The sequence below is a fragment of the Stegostoma tigrinum genome, chromosome 1 (genome assembly GCF_030684315.1).
Source record: "Stegostoma tigrinum isolate sSteTig4 chromosome 1, sSteTig4.hap1, whole genome shotgun sequence".
NCBI lineage: Eukaryota > Metazoa > Chordata > Chondrichthyes > Orectolobiformes > Stegostomatidae > Stegostoma > Stegostoma tigrinum.
The window spans coordinates 190,583,834-190,601,756 of NC_081354.1; the positions used below are offsets into that span (position 1 = coordinate 190,583,834).

Genomic DNA, 17,923 nt, shown 5'->3' on the forward strand with positions numbered 1-17,923 from the left:
CTGGGAAATAGTCTCTGGCTATCGACTCTATCTATGCCTCTCATTATCTTGTATACCTCAATTAGGTCCCCTCTCCTCCTCCTTTTCTCCAATGAAAAGAGACCGAGCTCAGTCAACCTCTCTTCATAAGATAAGCCCTCCAGTCCAGGCAGCATCCTGGTAAACCTCCTCTGAACCCTCTCCAAAGCATCCACATCTTTCCTATAATAGGGCGCCCAGAACTGGACGCAGTATTCCAAGTGCGGTCTAACCAAAGTTTTATAGAGCTGCAACAAGATCTCACGACTCTTAAACTCAATCCCCCTGTTCATGAAAGCCAAAACACCATATGCTTTCTTAACAACCCTGTCCACTTGGGTGGCCATTTTAAGGGATCTATGTATCCGCACACCAAGATCCCTCTGTTCCTCCACGCTGCCAAGAATCCTATCCTTAATCCTGTACTCAGCTTTCAAATTCGACCTTCCAAAATGCATCACCTCGCATTTATCCAGGTTGAACTCCATCTGCCACCTCTCAGCCCATCTCTGCATCCTGTCAATGTCCCGCTGCAGCCTACAACAGCCCTCTACACTGTCAACGACACCTCCGACCTTTGTGTCGTCTGCAAACTTGCTGACCCATCCTTCAATTCCCTCGTCCAAGTCATTAATAAAAATTACAAACAGTAGAGGCCCAAGGACAGAGCCCTGTGGAACCCCACTCACCACTGACTTCCAGGCAGAATATTTTCCTTCTACTACCACTCGCTGTCTTCTGTTGGCCAGCCAATTCTGTATCTAAGCAGCTAAGTTCCCCTGTATCCCATTCCTCCTGACCTTCTGAATGAGCCTTCCATGGGGAACCTTATCAAATGCCTTACTGAAGTCCATATACACCACATCCACAGCTTGACCCTCATCAACCTTACTAGTCACATCCTCAAAAAACTCGATAAGGTTTGTAAGGCATGACCTACCCCTCACAAAGCCGTGTTGACTGTATTTGATCAAGCCATGCTCTTCCAGATGGTCATAAATCTTATCCCTCAGAATCCTTTCTAACACCTTGCAGACGACAGACGTGAGACTTACCGGTCTATAATTGCCGGGGATTTCCCTATTTCCTTTCTTGAAGAGAGGAATTACATTTGCCTCTCTCCAGTCCTCAGGTACGACTCCAGTGGAGAGCGAGGATGCAAAGATCTTCGCAAGTGGCGAAGCAATTGCATTTCTCGCTTCCCAAAGCAGCCGAGGACAAATCTGATCCGGGCCTGGCGACTTGTCAATCTTAATGTTTGACAAAATTTTCAGTACATCAGCTTCCTCTATCTCTATCCATTCCAGCATGCACACCTGCTCTTCAAAGGTTTCATTCACTACACAGGTCGTTTCTTTCGTAAAGACAGAAGCAAAAAACTCATTTAGGGCTTCCCCTACCTCCTCAGGCTCCACACACAAGTTCCCTATGCTATCCCTGATCGGCCCTACTCTTTCTTTGACCATTCTCTTATTCCTCACATAAGTGTAAAATGCCTTTGTGTTTTCCCGGATTCCTTCTGCCAAGCCTTTCTCGTGCCCCCTCCTGGCTCTCCTCAGACCATTTTTGAGCTCCTTCCTTGCCTGCATGTAATCCTCTCTAGCTGAACTTGACCCTAGCTTCCTCCACCTTATGTAAGCTACCTTCTTCCTAACCTTTCATAACCTTTATCCAGATTGAAGAACTTTGACTCACAGTTGAGGATTGACAGTTTAAGGTTCATTTTCCAATCAGGTTGCACTTGTTAACCAATCAGCATTCTCCTCTCAATCAGTACAAATACAACAGACAACAGTACAGCACAGAACAGGAGGTTTGCCCCACAATGTTGTGTCAACGCATTATTTTACTCTAATATCAAATTAACCTGCAATTGCCTTTATTTTACGATCGTACATGTGCTTATCCAAGACTCACTTCAATGTCCACTACTACAGCTAGCTGTGCATTCCACACACGGATCATTCTCTGTGTAAAAAACCTAACTCTTACATCTCCCCTTTACCTTTCTCCAATCACCTTAAAATGATAACCCCTCATGATAGTCATTTCTGCCCTGGGAAAATCTCTCTGGCTATCCACTTTATCAGTGCCTCTCATCATCTTGTACACCTCTATCAAGTCACCTCTCATCCGCCTTCGCTCCAATGAAAAGAGGCCTAGCTCCCTCAACCTTTCCTCATAAGGCTTGCCCTCCAGTCCAGGCAGCATCCTGGTAAATTTCCTCTGCAACCTCTCTAAAGCTTCCACATCCTTCCTATAATGAGGCAATCAGAACTGAACACAATACTCCAAGTGTGGTCTCACCCAGGTTTTATAGAGCTGCAGCATAACCTCACGGCTCTTAAACTCAATGCGCCTGCCAATGAAAGCCAACACACCATAAGCCTTCTTTACAATCCTATCAACTTGGGTAGCAACTTTGAGGGATCTATGGACGTGGACCTCAGCATCCCTCAGTTCCTCTCCACTGCCATAAATCCTGCCATTAACCCTGTATTCTGTATTCAAATTCCACCTTCCAAACTGAATCACTTCACACTTTTCTGGGTTGAATTCCATCTGCCGTTTCTTCGTCCAGCTCTGCATCTTTTTTTTGCTTGTCTGACTTCAACCTTATGCCTATCCTATTTTCATAGAATCCCTACAGTGTGGAAACAGGCCATTCAGCCCAACAAGTCCACACTGCCCCTCCAAAGAGCATCTCACCCTGATTCATTCCTTTACCCCTGCATTTCCCTACGTCTAACCCAAACATCTTGTTAATGTCCCTTTGCAACCTACAACAGCCTTCCACATTGTCCACAACTCTATCAACAGCATACCTACTAACCCACCCTTCTACTTCCTCATCCAAGTCATTTATAAAGATCACGAAGAGCAGAGGTCACAGAGCAAATCCCTGCAGAACACCACTGGACACTGAGCTGCTCCTCACAAAGCCATGCTGACTAATTGTATTCAAACAATTATTTTCCAATCCTCAGAATCCTCTCCAATAATTTGCCCACGACAGAAGCAAGACCCCCTGATGAAGGGTCTAGGCCCGAAACGTAAGCTTTTGTGCTCCTGAGATGCTGCTTGGCCTGCTGTGTTCATCCAGCCTCACATTTTATTATCTTGGAATTCTCCAGCATCTGCAGTTCCCATTATCACAGAAGCAAGACTATTGGTCTGTGATTCCCAGGATTATCACTGTTCCCTTTCTTGAATGTGGGAATAATATTTGCCACCCACGAATCATTTGGTACTACTCTAGTGGACAGTGAAGATGCAAAGATCATCGCCAAAGGGGCAGCAATCTCTTCCCTTGTTTCCTGTAAAATCCTTGGGTATATCCTGTCTGCCCCAAGGGATTTATCTATCCTCATGTTTTTCCAAATTTTTAGCACATCCTACTTGCTAACATCAGCCTGTTTGAGCATATCAGCCTCTTTCATGCTGTCCTCACAAACTACAAGGTCACTCTCACTGGTGAATACTGAAAAAAAGGACCTCCCCATCTCCTCCGACTCCAGGCACAAATTCCCTCCACTGTCCCTGATTGGCCCTATCCTCAACCTGGCCATCCCATTTTTCCTCACATAAGTATAGAATGCCTCGGGTTTTTCCTTAATCCGAGCCACCAAGGCTTTTTCATGCTCCCATCTAGCTCTCCTAAGTCCATTCTTCAGTTTATTCCTGGCTACTTTGTAAACCTCGAGAGCCCAGTCTGATCCTTGCTTCCTCAACCTTAAGTAAGCTTCCTTCTTCCTCTTGACTAGATGTTCCACATGTCTAGTCATCTAAGGTTCCTTCACCTTGGATCTGTCTTCACTAGGGAAGACACAAGCAATCTCCCAGATGCAATAGTAGCTGAAGAACCGAGGGTAATGGATGAACTGAAGGGAATTTATATTAGGCAGGAATTGATGTTGGATAGACTGTTAGGTCTGAAGGCCGATAAGTCCCCGGGACCTGATGGTCTGCATCCCAGGATACTTAAGGAGGTGGCTCGAGAAATTGTGGTGCATTGGTAATTATTTTCCAAGGTTCTATAGATTCAGGATCAGTTCCTGCGGATTGGAGGGTGGCTAATGTTGTCCCACTTTTCAAGAAAGGAGGGAGAGAGAAAACAGGAAATTATAGACCTGTTAGTCTGATGTCAGTGGTGGGAAAGATGCTGGAGTCAATTATAAAAGATGACATTACGACTCATTTGGATAGCAGTAACAGAATAGGTCAGAGTCAGCATGGATTTACGAAGGGGAAATCGTGCTTGACTAATCTTCTGGAATTTTTTGAGGAGATATCTATGAAGATGGATAAGGGAGAGCCAGTGGATGTAGTGTACCTGGACTTTCAGAAAGCCTTTGATAAAGTCCCACACAGGAGATTAGTGAGCAAAATTACGGCACATGGTATTGGGGGCAAAATACTGAGTTGAAGAGTCAGTGGTGAGTGGGGTTCCACAGGGCTCTGTCCTTGGGCCTCTACTGAACCTTTGAAGAGCAGGTGTGCATGCTGGAATGGATAGAAATAGAGGAAGCTGATGTGCTGAAAATTTTGCAAACATTAAGATTGACAAGTTGCCAGGCCCGGACCAAATTTGTCCTCAGCTGCTTTGGGAAACGAGAAATGCAATTGCTTCGCCACTTGCGAAGATCTTTGCATCCTTGCTCTCCACTGGAGTCATACTTGAGGACTGGAGAGAGGCAAATGTAATTCCTCTCTTCAAGAAAGGAAATAGGGAAATCCCCGGCAATTACAGACCAGTAAGTCTCACGTCTGTCGTCTGCAAGGTGTTAGAAAGGATTCTGAGGGATAGGATTTATGACCATCTGGAAGAGCATGGCTTAATTAAATGCAGTCAAAATGGTTTTGTGAGGGGCAGGTCATGCCTCACAAACCTTATCGAGTTTTTTGAGGACGCGACTAGAAAAGTTGATGAGGGTCGAGCTGTGGATGTGGTGTATATGGACTTCAGTAAGGCATTTGATAAGGTTCCCCATGGTAGGCTCATTCAGAAGGTCAGGAGGAATGGGATACAGGGGAACTTAGCTGCTTGGATACAGAATTGGCTGGCCAACAGAAGACAGCGAGTGGTAGTAGAAGGAAAATATTCTGCCTGGAAGTCAGTGGTGAGTGGGGTTCCACAGGGCTCTGTCCTTGGGCCTCTACTGTTTGTAATTTTTATTAATGACTTGGACGAGGGAATTGAAGGATGGGTCAGCAAGTTTTCAGACGATACAAAGGTCGGAGGTGTCGTTGACAGTATAGAGGGCTATTGTAGGCTGCAGCGGGACAGTGACAGGATGCAGAGATGGGCTGAGAGGTGGCAGATGGAGTTCAACCTGGATAAATGCGAGCTGATGCATTTTGGAAGGTCGAATTTGAAAGCTGAGTACAGGATTAAGGATAGGATTCTTGGCAGTGTGGAGGAACAGAGGGATCTTGGTGTGCAGATACATAAATCCCTTAAAATGGCCACCCAAGTGGACAGGGTTGTTAAGAAAGCATATGGTGTTTTGGCTTTCATGAACAGGGGGATTGAGTTTAAGAGTCGTGAGATCTTGTTGCAGCTCTATAAAACTTTGGTTAGACCGCACTTGGAATACTGCGTCCAGTTCTGGTTGCCGTATTATAGGAAAGATGTGGATGCTTTGGAGAGGGTTCAGAGGAGGTTTACCAGGATGCTGCCTGGACTGGAGGGCTTATCTTATGAAGAGAGGTTGACTGAGCTCGGACTCTTTTCATTGGAGAAAAGGAGGAGGAGAGGGGACCTAATTGAGGTATACAAGATAATGAGAGGCATAGATAGAGTTGATAGCCAGAGACTATTTCCCAGGGCAGAAATGGCTAGCACGAGGGGTCATAGTTTTACGCTGGTTGGAGGAAAGATTAGAGGGGATGTCAGAGGCGGGTTCTTTACACAGAGAGTTGTGAGAGCATGGAATGCGTTGCCAGCAGCAGTTGTGGAAGCAAGGTCATTGGGGTCATTTAAGAGACTGCTGGACATGCATATGGTCACAGAAATTTGAGGGTGCATACATGAGGATCAATGGTCGGCACAACATTGTGGGCTGAAGGGCCTGTTCTGTGCTGTACTGTTCTATGTGCTATGTTCTATGTTGGATTGAAAATTGGCTGGCTGACAGGAAGCAAAGAGCAGTGATAAACGGGTCCCTTTCGGAATGGCAGGCAGTGACCAGTGGGGTACCACAAGGTTCGGCGCTGGGACCGCAGCTGTTTATGATATATATTAATGATACAGATGAAGGCATTAAAAGTATTATTGGCAAATTTGCTGATGACACAAAGTTGGGTGGCAGTGTGAAACGTGAGGAGGATGTTATGAGAATACAGGGTGACTTGGACAGGCTTGGTGAGGGGACGGATGCATGGCAGATGCAGTTTAATGTGGATAAATGTGTGGTTATCCACTTTGGTGGCAAGAACGGGAAGGCAGATCACTATCTCAATGGAGTCAAGTTAGGTAAAGGGGAAGTACAACGAGATCTAGGTGTTCTTGTACATCAGTCAATGAAAGCAAGCATGCAGGTACAGCAGGCAGTGAAGAAAGCTAATGGCATGCTGGCCTTCATAACAAGAGGAATTGAGTATAGGAGCAAAGAGGTGCTTCTGCAGCTGTACAGGGCCCTGGTGAGACCGCACCTGGAGTATTGTGTGCAGTTTTGGTCTCCAGATTTGAGGAAGGACATTCTGGCTATTGAGGGAGTGCAGCGTAGGTTCACAAGGTCAATTCCTGGAATGGCAGGACTATCACATGTTGAAAGATTGGAGCGACTGGGCTTGTATACACTTGAGTTTAGAAGGATGAGAGGGAATCTGATTGAGGCGTATCAAATTATTAAGGGATTGGACACTCTGGAGGCAGGAAGCATGTTTCCGTTGATGGGTGAGTCCAGAACCAGAGGACACAGTTTAAAAATAAGGGGTAGGCCATTTAGAACAGAGTTGAGGAAAAACTTCTTCACCCAGAGAGCGGTGGGTATATGGAATACTCTGCCCCAGAAGGCAGTGGAGGCCAACTCTCTGGATACTTTCAAGAAAGAGATGGATAGAGCTCTTAAAGATAGTGGAATCAAGGGTTATGGGGATAAGGCAGGAACAGGATACTGATTGTGGATGATCAGCCATGGTCATAATGAATGGTGGTGCTGGCTCGAAGGGCTGGATGGCCTACTTCGGCACCTATTGTCTATTGCCTTACTATCCCTTCCTTGCCTCAGTAGGACAAACTTATCCAGTACCTGTAGTCAGTGCTCCCTCAACAACCTCCACGTGTCACGCATTTCCCTGAGAATTCCAATGAAATGTCCTGATGACTTTCAGATGAAAGTTTTCAACAAACTGTTTTTTCTGATATTATTCTGAATGGTCACATCCTTCCCCTTGGTTGTTCCCTATATACTTATATGCATGCATGTGTTGTGAATTATCCCCCTTGGGCGAACGCTTGAACTGCTGTTTTATCTCGAAACAGAGTTTATTGTTCATTATTTACAAATTGGACTCCCCGAGTGGAGATTTTTTTTGGGGAAATCAGACCACAACCTGTTTCAAAAAAGAAAAGAAATAGAAAAGGAAACTAAAACCCACTTGCTGAATTCTCCTCTCCATCTTGTTTCTGATAATTTTATCCAACATTTTTGATTAGCAGTGAGAAAAGTGAAGAGACTCTAAAGCAGAATTCTGAAGCTGGATTAAGTGAAAGTTCGTGGGTACTGGACTGAAAGGTAAGCGTCGGTTTTCTTTTGGGGTGGATAGGTTTGAAGACTGCAGCCAATGTGGTGGGGTGGGGTATACATGCCCACGTTATTGGGGCATGGAGGATGCAGATTGGGGTACATTAGGCATTGGGTACTGGATCCTCCAACTGAGGTAACTCTCCCTTCCTTTGGCACCCTTCTCCCGGAGGATTCAATGTATCTCTCCAGCCTGCTTCAATCTGAGCTCACCAGTCACATGCCTGATTGTGGTGGAGGCAGATGATAGCCTTAAACTGGTCAGTGATCAGCCTGGTCAGAGCTTCAGTATTAAAGGTGAGACAGACTGGCTGAATAACAAAAACCCATTACCACGCAGAGGCTAGGAATGGCCGTATGATGGTGAGCTGGCCATTCATTTTGTCCTATCTCACCACCCTGGACTTGGAATAGATCCATGTCGAGACAGGGGCAGGGGGTGGAGGGGGAAGGATGGTGAGGGGCTCTAATACACTCCCACATGCCTGCTAAAGAGCAGTGGGTGGGTTAAACATGGTGAGAGAGGAAATGCAAAGCAGTTTGTCATCTTTGAAAATGTACAAATGACCAGACTGGGAAGGGTATTAGAGGTTGCTAAGAGACAGGAACAGCAGAGAATCTGACCATTGTTTCCAAAATAACTTCTCAGAGGACAGCAACCCATCACCACGCCACTCTTTGTTTACACATTTACAGCCCTTGACTCTCGTACTGCCTCCTGTTTTATCTGTGATAATGGGAACTGCAGATGCTGGAGAATCCAAGATAATAAAGTGTGAGGCTGGATGAACACAGCAGGCCCAGCAGCATCTCAGGAGCACAAAAGCTGATGTTTCAGGCCTAGACCCTTCATCACCTCTCTGATGAAGGGTCTAGGCCCAAAACGTCAGCTTTTGTGCTCCTGAGATGCTGCTTGGTCTGCTGTGTTCATCCAGCTCCACACTTTGTTATCCTGTTTTATCTGTTAGCCAGGGCTCCCTGATTGCACCAGGTTAGCAGCCCCAATCAGAGAATTCATATTCTGTTTGGTCCACCTGGTTGAACTTATTACAATTACTACATTCATCCTTTTCTGAGTCCAAGGACAAAGGACGATCCTTTTTCTTGGAGAACCTCCTGTGATGTTTTAGCATCGGGTCAGGTTCCTCCAACTTGGTATCCGAGACAGCAGTGTGTAATGCACGGGAGCTGCCTCCTGCACCTGGGAGCATCCCGGTAGAATTTCACTCTCTGCTTCCGACAGCAGAGGCACCGAGGTGGCTACATCCATCATTTTCATCTCTGATTTACAGGGGTCACCAACGCTTGATGGAGAGGGTGAATCAATGGGTTCTGGCAGCTTTATTGACTGTTCTCACTCTGTCTGCGAATTCACAGCTTTCATATGGTGCACATGCTTGTTCAGGACTGTTGCTCTTACCCAAAATCTATACGTCACTGGACTCATGTCAACCACACCTATTACTTGCAGAGCCATTTTAGTAGTTCCTACACTAAGCTTTGTCCCTGAATCAAACTGTCTCTCTCACTTGGCAGCGTCTTGTTTCCAGCCTTGGTGTTCCTGATGCTGTTTCACCATCCTACCCTGTCTGAGAAGACCAGACTTAACCTGGTGCACAGTCTTCTCCACATTAGCAACTCTGTTGGAGCTACACCTGTTGTTGAATGACAGCTGTTCCTACATTCAAATAGAAAGTGGGACAGTTTAGTATTGAGTGAAGCTGTAGGCTGTTTCTTTAAACCTGCCTCCAAAGTTTGGACTGCTTTTTCTGCCAGATCATTGGACGATGGATGGTATTGACTGTCCTTTTATGTCAAATCACATTCGACTTTAGAGAATATTCACTTTTTATGAATTCATTCAGAGGATGAGGGCATTGTTGGCTAGACCAGCATTTATTGCCCACTTCTAATTGCTGTGCTTCTGGAGTCACATGTAGGCCAGATGGGTTTTTACAATAATTGATAATGGACTCATGGCCATCATTAGACTCTTAATTCCAGGTAATTATTGAATTCAAATTCTACCATCTGCCATGCTGGGATTTGAACCCAGGTCGCCAGGGCATTATCTGGGTTTCTGGATTAATATCCAGCAATAATACCACGAGGCCATTGCCTTCTCTACTGGCAAATGGAGACCCTGTCTGGGACCAACATCTCCGGGAGTCAATGCGTTGCAAAAGATGCTTAAAGGTTTTCTTTTACCTTCTCCATGTTTGATGAAGTAACTCTATGCATGGTCAACTACTTCGAGCAGGCATCTAGAATGATGAAGAAAATTGGGCCATGAAAGGAACTGCATAGTCGACACGTAACTGAATCCAAGGTTTGCCCGGCCATTTCGACCGATGTGGAGGAGCTGTTGGCGGTAATATTTGCTCTTGTTGGCATTCTAGGCACTGTCCCAGCAATGCTGTATGTTTGCATCCAGGCTTGGCCACTCGACATAACTACTCACCAACATCTTCATTTTGGAGACCTTTGGGTAACCCTGGTAAAGTTTAGCCATTATCAGGCAGTGATCTATACTCAAGAAAATCACTCTTGCTCCCCTTAACAATATGCCCTCCTCTGCCATGAGCTGGTCTCTTCTACCCAAAAATGTTTCAGTTCTAGTTGTGACAGTCATTTGATTTCTGCATCGCCATCAGTTGTTGCAGTTTTGACAGGATTGAACGTTTCCATGTTCAAAGTCAGCTGTAACTGGGACTGTATATAGAATATTTAATGTCATTAGACTCTTCCACTGGGAGTTCACTTCTCTGTTGTATCCGCTAGTCCTGATGCGACCTCCTCGACATCGGGGAAACCAAGCAGAAGCTTGGGGAACACTTTGTGGAGCACCTACGCTCGGTTCATGACAAACGACATCACCTCCCAGTCGTGAACCACTTCAACTCCTCCTCCTACTCCCACTGCTTGGGTGACATGTCCATCCTGGGCCTCCTCCAGTGCCAAATGATGCCACCCAAAGGCTACAAGAACAGCATCTCATATTTTGCCTGGGAACCCTGAGGCCCAGTGGTCTCAAAGTGGACTTCACAATCTTCAAAATCTCACACTACCGACCTCATCCCAAGACCAAGACCAGCCCAGCTCCACCCCGCCTCCTTGCACTGTCCATCTTTTCTCCCACTATCCGCTCCTCCTACCTCACTGACCAACCCCCACCCCCACTTCCTACTAACTAGTCTCATCCCTGTCTCCTTTACCTGTCCTTCTTCCCGCCCACTCACCTGCCCCCTCCCTCCCAACTGACTCACCCCCATCCCAATTCCCTACCTACACTCACCTTTACTGGCTCCATCCCCACCTCCTTGACCTGTCCATCTTCTCTCCACCTATCTGCTCCTTTATCCACCTTTCATCATTGCCTCCCTCTCTCTCTATTTATTTCAGAGTCGCCTTCCCCTCCCCTATTTCTGAAGAAGGGTCCAGACCCAAAAAGTAAACTTTCCTGCTCCTCTGGTGCTGCCTGGCCTGCTGTGTTCATCCAGCTGTACACCTTATTATCTCCATTAGATCTGTCTCCTACTCTCGAAAGAAAAATGTCCTAGTTTGTCCAAACTCTCTCTATAACTTAGTCTCATGAGTCCTAGCAACATTCTTGAAAATTTATTCTGTGCTTTTCCGGTTTAATAACATCCTTCCTATAGTCAGGTGACCAAAACAGAATGATCTAGGCCCGAAACGTCAGCTTTTGTGCTCCTGAGATGCTGCTTGGCCTGCTGTGTTCATCCAGCTCCACACTTTGTTATCTCACAATACTCCAAGCGCGGCCTCACCAATATCCTGTACAACTGCATCATAACTTCCCAACTTCTGTACTAAGTGCCCTGACTGATGAAGACCAGTGTGCCAAAAGTCTTCTGCACTTCCCTGTTTACCTATGACTCCACTTTCAGAGAATCATGCATCTGAACTCCAAGGTCCTAGTGTTCCACTACACACCTTAAGGCCCAACTATTCGCCATGAAATCCTACCTTGGTTTGACTTTTTAAAATGCAACACCTCACACTTACCTATGTTAAACGCCATTTGCCATTTCTCAGCCCACTTTCCCAGCTGATCAAAATGCTGCTATAATTTCTGAAACCCCTTATCGCTGTCCACAATACTGCCTATTTTAGTGCCATCCGCAAATTCACCAGTTATGTCTTGTACATTCTGACCCGAATCATTGATATAGATAACAAACAGCAACTGGCTGAGCACTGACCCCTGAGGCACATCTCTGGTCACAGGCCTCCAGTCCAACAAGTATCCATCCATTATTACTCTCTGCTTCCTACCATCAAGCCAGTTATGATTCCAATTTGTCGGCTCTCACTGAATTCCATGCGATCTAATCTAACCCTACCATGTTGAACTTATCAAAAGCCTTACTGACATTCATATAGACTACATCCACTGCCCTGCCCTAATCAACCTTCCTGGTCACTTCATCAAAGGACACTAATAAATTTGTGAGGCCTGACTTCCCATGCTCAAAGCCATTCTGACTATTCCTAATCAAACCCTGTCTTTCCAAATGCAAATACAAGTTCTGAGGAAGGACCGGCAGACCCAAAATGTTAACTCCATTCTTTCCTTCATAGATTCTGCCAGGCCTGCTGAGCTTTTCTAGCTACTTCTGTTTTTGTTCCTGATTTACAGCGTCTGCAGTTCTTTCAGTTTTTATTTATTATTTAACTCACTACCACATTTCTTCTAGACGTGCCCACCTTAAGGAAGTTCTGCTCCTCTCTCTGACAGGATTTCTGTTTTAATCCTTCTTCTCGTCCACTTACATTAATTTCACTGTCACTCCTGGTGTTTGACTAAGTATTTGCTAAAACTCATTTCCACAGCCAGCTTCCGGCTCCGTCTTATCCCACATGGATTCCAATCCCAGGATCACAGATATCTGAATGAAGTTCAATGTTCCATAGGCAGCTGCTCTTGCCGCATCCTAAGATCCACACTCAGTGCCATGCGGTGCCACAGACACACCGTCCACCTTTCTCTCCAACAGCATCACAATACACTGCCTCTGGGCTGCACCACTCTGAAGTTCTACTTCATCCTCCGGCTCATTTCTTGCGCTCATAAGAAACTTTTTCTTTTCCTCTCAGGCATCAAGGCCCACAAGATTCAACAACTTAAAGATACCCATGGCCCTCTGGAACCTTCCACTCCTTCCCTTCCCTCTGACTCCATCCCCTCTCCCAGCCCCACCTCCTGTCAGGTATCCACCATCCCTCCTAACCTTCCGCTGTCCAATGCTGAATGTTCTGTACTCAGCAAAGGCCTCAGCTTTATCCCTCTGTGTCCCTGCCCTAACAAATTTCGGGCACGACATGATGTTGAACTCTTAATCTGCCATCTTCGCCTCTGTGCCCACGTCTTTAGACAACAGTTCTCTCCCCAACTCACAGACTTCTTCGTCCAGTTCCAACTCTCTCCCTCCACCTGGACCCCTTCCTCTGGCCTTTGACCTGCACTTGATCTGTTCATTGAGAACTGTTGACATGATATTGATCACCTCAATTTCTCTGCACACCCCCTCACCAAATCCAACCTAGCTTCGCCTCAACGGACTGCATGCCATGTGCTTAAAGCTAATCCTGACTTTGTTATTAAGCCTACTGGTAGAGGTGGTGCTGTTGTAGTCTGGTGTACTGACCATAAATTGCAGGCGTTGAGTGCCAGCTCTCAGATACCTCCTCCTATCTTCCCCTGGACCATGACCCTACCGTGATGCATCAGGCAATTTTATCTGCTTTGGTAGCTGATCTCATCTCACCTGGTGAGCCACCCCCCAACCCCCACCACTGCTTCCAAGCTGACAGTTCCCCAGCCCCGCACAGCTCACTTCTACCTCCTTCCAAAAATCCACAAACAGGGCTGCCTGGGTAGACCCATTCACTCAGCCTGCCCATGCCCCACAGAGCTCATCTATCCCCACCTTGACTGAGTCTTCCCTCCCTGGCCCAATCCCTGCCCATGCACATTTGTGAAAAAAAGAGTTCTGAGGAAGGATCACCGAACCTGAAACATTAATTCTGATTTTTTTCTTCACACTTGCTCCCAGACTTGCTGAGCTTTTCCAGCAACATCTGTTTTTCTTTTCAAATGCACCTTCATCTTATCCTTCAGAATCTTCTCAAGTATGTTACCAACCACAGACATTAGACTTACTGGTCTATAATTCCCAGGTTTTTCTTTGTAGTTCTTATTTATATAAGGGCAGAACATTTGCTACCCCCCAGTGTTTTGGGACATTATCTATGGTTAACGATGATACAAAAATATCAGCCAGGGTACCCACAATTTCTTCTCTAGCCTCTTGCAGGGTTCTTGGATATATCTGATCAGGGCCAGGAGATTTATCCAACTTCATACATTCTAACACGTACAACACCTCCTCTACTGTGATACGGACTGTCCCTAAGGTATCACCACTAACTTTCCCAATTTCCCAGCCTTCAAGTCTTTCTCCACAGTATAGACAGAGGAGAAATATTCATTGAGGACCTCGCCCATCTCTTGCAGTTCCATACATACATGTCCACTTTAGTCTTTGAGGGGTCCTATTGTCTCTCTAGTTATTCTTTTTCCTTTAACATACCTAAATAATCTCTTTGGATTATCCCTAATCTTCTCAGCCAAAGGTATCTCGTGACCCCTTTTCATTGTCCTGAGTTCCTTCTTCAGTAAGCTCATGTATCTCTTATATACCTCCAGAGATTTCCTTGATCCCATCTGTCTGTACCTGAGCCATGCCTCCTCCTTTTTTTCTGGTAAATCTCTTGTCATCCGGGGATCCCTATTCCTGACAACATTGTCCTTCGCCCTCACAGGCACATGAAGACCTTGAACTCCAGCTCTCATACTTTTAAAGCCCTCACACTTGCCAGAGGTCCCTTTGCCTGCAATCAAACTACTCCAATCAACCCCTGCAAACTCCTGTCTAATTTTATCAATATTTGACTTGCACCAAATCAGAGCTTGAACCTGTGGACCAGTTTTGTCCCTTTCCATAAATATTTTAAAATGGTCACTGGTCCCAAACTGCATCCCCACTGTCATCTCAGTAACCTGTTCTAGATAACAAAATGTGGAGCTGGATGAACACAGCAGGCCAGGCAGCATCATAGGAGCACAAAAGCTGACGTTTCGGGCCTAGACCCATCATCAGAAAACCATTATCATATTCCCATTATCTCAGTCACCTGTCTGTCCTATTTCCCAAGATTCGGTTGGGTTTTGCCCCTTCCTGAGTAGGACCCTCCATATACTGCTTTAGGAAACTTTCCTGAACACATTTAACAAATCCCACCCCTACTCAGCCCTCAGTACTATGGCAGTCCCAGTCTATCTTCGGAAAATTAAAATCCCCTTCTATGACAACCCTATTTCTCCTGCAAGTTTCCCCAGTCTCTATGCATATTTGTTCTTCTAATTCCTGTTACCTATTTGGGGGCTTATAGCACACCCTGAATAACGTCACCATTTCCCTTCTTATTTCTTAGCTCCACACACAAAGCTTCACTGGATTATCCCTCAGTTACTTCATCTCTGACTACTGCTTAAATACTCCCCTTAATCAAAAATGCAACTCCCCCTCCCCTCTTTCTTTCACCTCTGTCCCACCTAAAGCATCTGTTCCCTGGCACCTTAAACTGCAAGTTCTGTCCATCCCTTAGCCACGTTTCTGTTAAGACTACAATATCCCAGTGCCACGTATCTAGCTATGCTCTGAGTTCATCGGCCATCCCTGTCAGCCCTCTTATATTGAAATAAATGCAATGTAGTCCAACAGGCATTCCTCGCTCCCTGTCCTATTGAACTCTTCAATTTGCTGTTTCTGATCACTGTAAATCCTTCCAGCCTCGCACTTGCCTTTCTGCTGTTGAGGATTCCACTTCCCTGTCAAACCAGATTAAACCCTCCCTTGTAGCACTAGCAAATCTGTGCACCAGGATATTTGTCTTTCTCCTCTTGAGCAGCTCATCTCTGCCCCAGAAAAGATCCCAATGATCCAGGAATCTGAATCCATGCCCCCTGTACCAATCATTTAGCTAAGCATTCTTCTGCCATATCCTCCTGTTCTTAACCTCACAAGCATGTGAGACTTCTTCTTACACCTCAAACTGTCCAACCCTGGCAACATCCTCATAAATATTTTCTGAACCTTTTCTAGTTTCATAACTTCCTTCCTGTAGCAGGGAGACCAGAATTGCATGCAATACTCCAAAAGTGGCTAAACCAATATTCTGTGTAACTGCAACATGACTTCCGAGCTCCTGTACTCAATGCACTGACCAATAAAGGCAAGCATACCTAACACCTTCTTCATTATCCTATCTCACTGCAACTCCACTTTCAAAGAACCATGAACCTGCAATCCAAGATCTCCTTGTTCAGCAACACACCCCAGGGCTTTACCATTAAGTATATAAGTCCTGCCCTGATTTGCGTTTCCAAAATGCAGCACCTCACGTTTGTCTAAATTGAACTCCATCTGCCACTCCTCAACCCACTGGCCCATCTGATTAAGATCCCCTTGCATTCTGAGGCAGCCTTCTTCGCTGACCACTACACCTCCAATTTTAGTATCATCTGCAAATTTACTCACCATGCCTCTGACGTTCACATCCAAATTATTTAAATAAATGACAAAAAGAATGGACTCAGCACTGATCCTAGTGCTGAGAATAGTGGTGGACAATTAATCTACTCGCTGGAGGAGAACACTCCACAAATATCCCCACTGCCAAAGATGGAAGAGCCCAGCACATCATTGCAAAAGATAAGGCTGAAGAACTCGCAATGTGGGGAGTAGATGATCCATCTTGGCCTCCTCCAGTGGTCCCCAGCATCACAGATACCAGTCTTAATTAGTCTGCATGATATCAAGGCAGGCGTTATTTGTTTTATGACTGCGTATGGTAAATGGGAAGAGATACTGCTTTGAATCTTTGAATCTGTGAAAAAAAAATGCTGCAGTTTTAAAAATGTGCTTCTGGGACAGATGTGAGTTGTATCCATAAAGTGGCCTTATTCAGGCAGTAGGGGAGACTGCGAGACAAGCAGGCACAGCCTATGTGCGTTTTTGATGCAGGCAGGATATCCATGAGACTGTCCTTGGATTGATTCTTTAGGCAGGACCAATTTCAGGCTCAGGATAGCTCAGGAATGTAACAATGACTGCACTGGACCCTGTGCAGGAGACTACAGACTTGGAAAAACTACAGGAAGATCTAGCATGAAAACGAAAAAGCGTCTCAATCTCTCTCTCTCTCTCTCTCACCCTGAACTGAAGAAGGATCAAACAATTTCCTGATAGCTGCTCTCATTCACCATGTCACATAACCTGCAGAGTGGTACACTGTCATGGAGTAGTTACCATAGGTCTTTCACACCCTGGGGTCAGTATGAGACACTCAGAGGAGAGGAAAGGACAGAATTCTTCTGCTGCTGATGCTGGGGTCAGTCAGCGGCTGGACAGCCAGACTGAGGCATTCACTAGGGCATGGAAATCACAGTGACCTTTGTTTGGGGCACCCCCTTTCTAAGGGGAACTCTGTTTAACATCAGAAAGTCCAAGACACGGGGCAGCTGATCAGAAACAGCAGCCCCCCTCTCCCCACTGCCAACTTTGTGAGGCTCGCTTGCCTATTTGTGAACAATACTGATATCACGTTTGATCTCCCTGACTCATCCTCCTCTTTCCTTATTCTCCTGGTCATGACCAATTATTGACACAATGTCATGAATGACTGAGATTCAGGAACAGCAGCAGCTGTGACTTGAAGGATTCAGCCTGGAGATCTGGCTCACTGACATTACCTGAGGCAGTATGGCGACACTCCGTTTCCCTCTTCCTGAAACCAGCTGTGGGAATACAAACTTATAATCCTTCAGTTCTTGAAGCAACCTTTCTTGGTGAAATACAAAGCCTGTTTGAAACACAGGGGGAGAATGAATTACACTTCAGTAACATTCAGTGCTTCGGTTTTATGTGATTTACCACAGCATTACTTGTCTGCAGCATTATAACCACAGAGCACCAGCAGAGCCCAGCACTGGGATCACCAAGCATGAGGTTTTAGAATCTTGCCCTGACAGTTCAAAACCTCACAGCAGCTTCACAGAGTGGCAGTGTCTT

General features: G+C 45.7%; 1 protein-coding gene across 1 annotated transcript in view; it reads right to left on the reverse strand.

Annotated features, from left to right (window-relative positions):
- Positions 1 to 17,923, reverse strand: part of LOC132209511 (disintegrin and metalloproteinase domain-containing protein 12-like) — a 193,002-nt gene that overhangs the window by 167,312 nt on the left and 7,767 nt on the right. Inside the window, exon 2 of the mRNA XM_059645051.1 lies at positions 17,605 to 17,714. Within this exon, the coding sequence (XP_059501034.1) occupies positions 17,605 to 17,714 (110 nt within the window). The remainder of the gene's footprint in view (positions 1 to 17,604; positions 17,715 to 17,923) is intronic.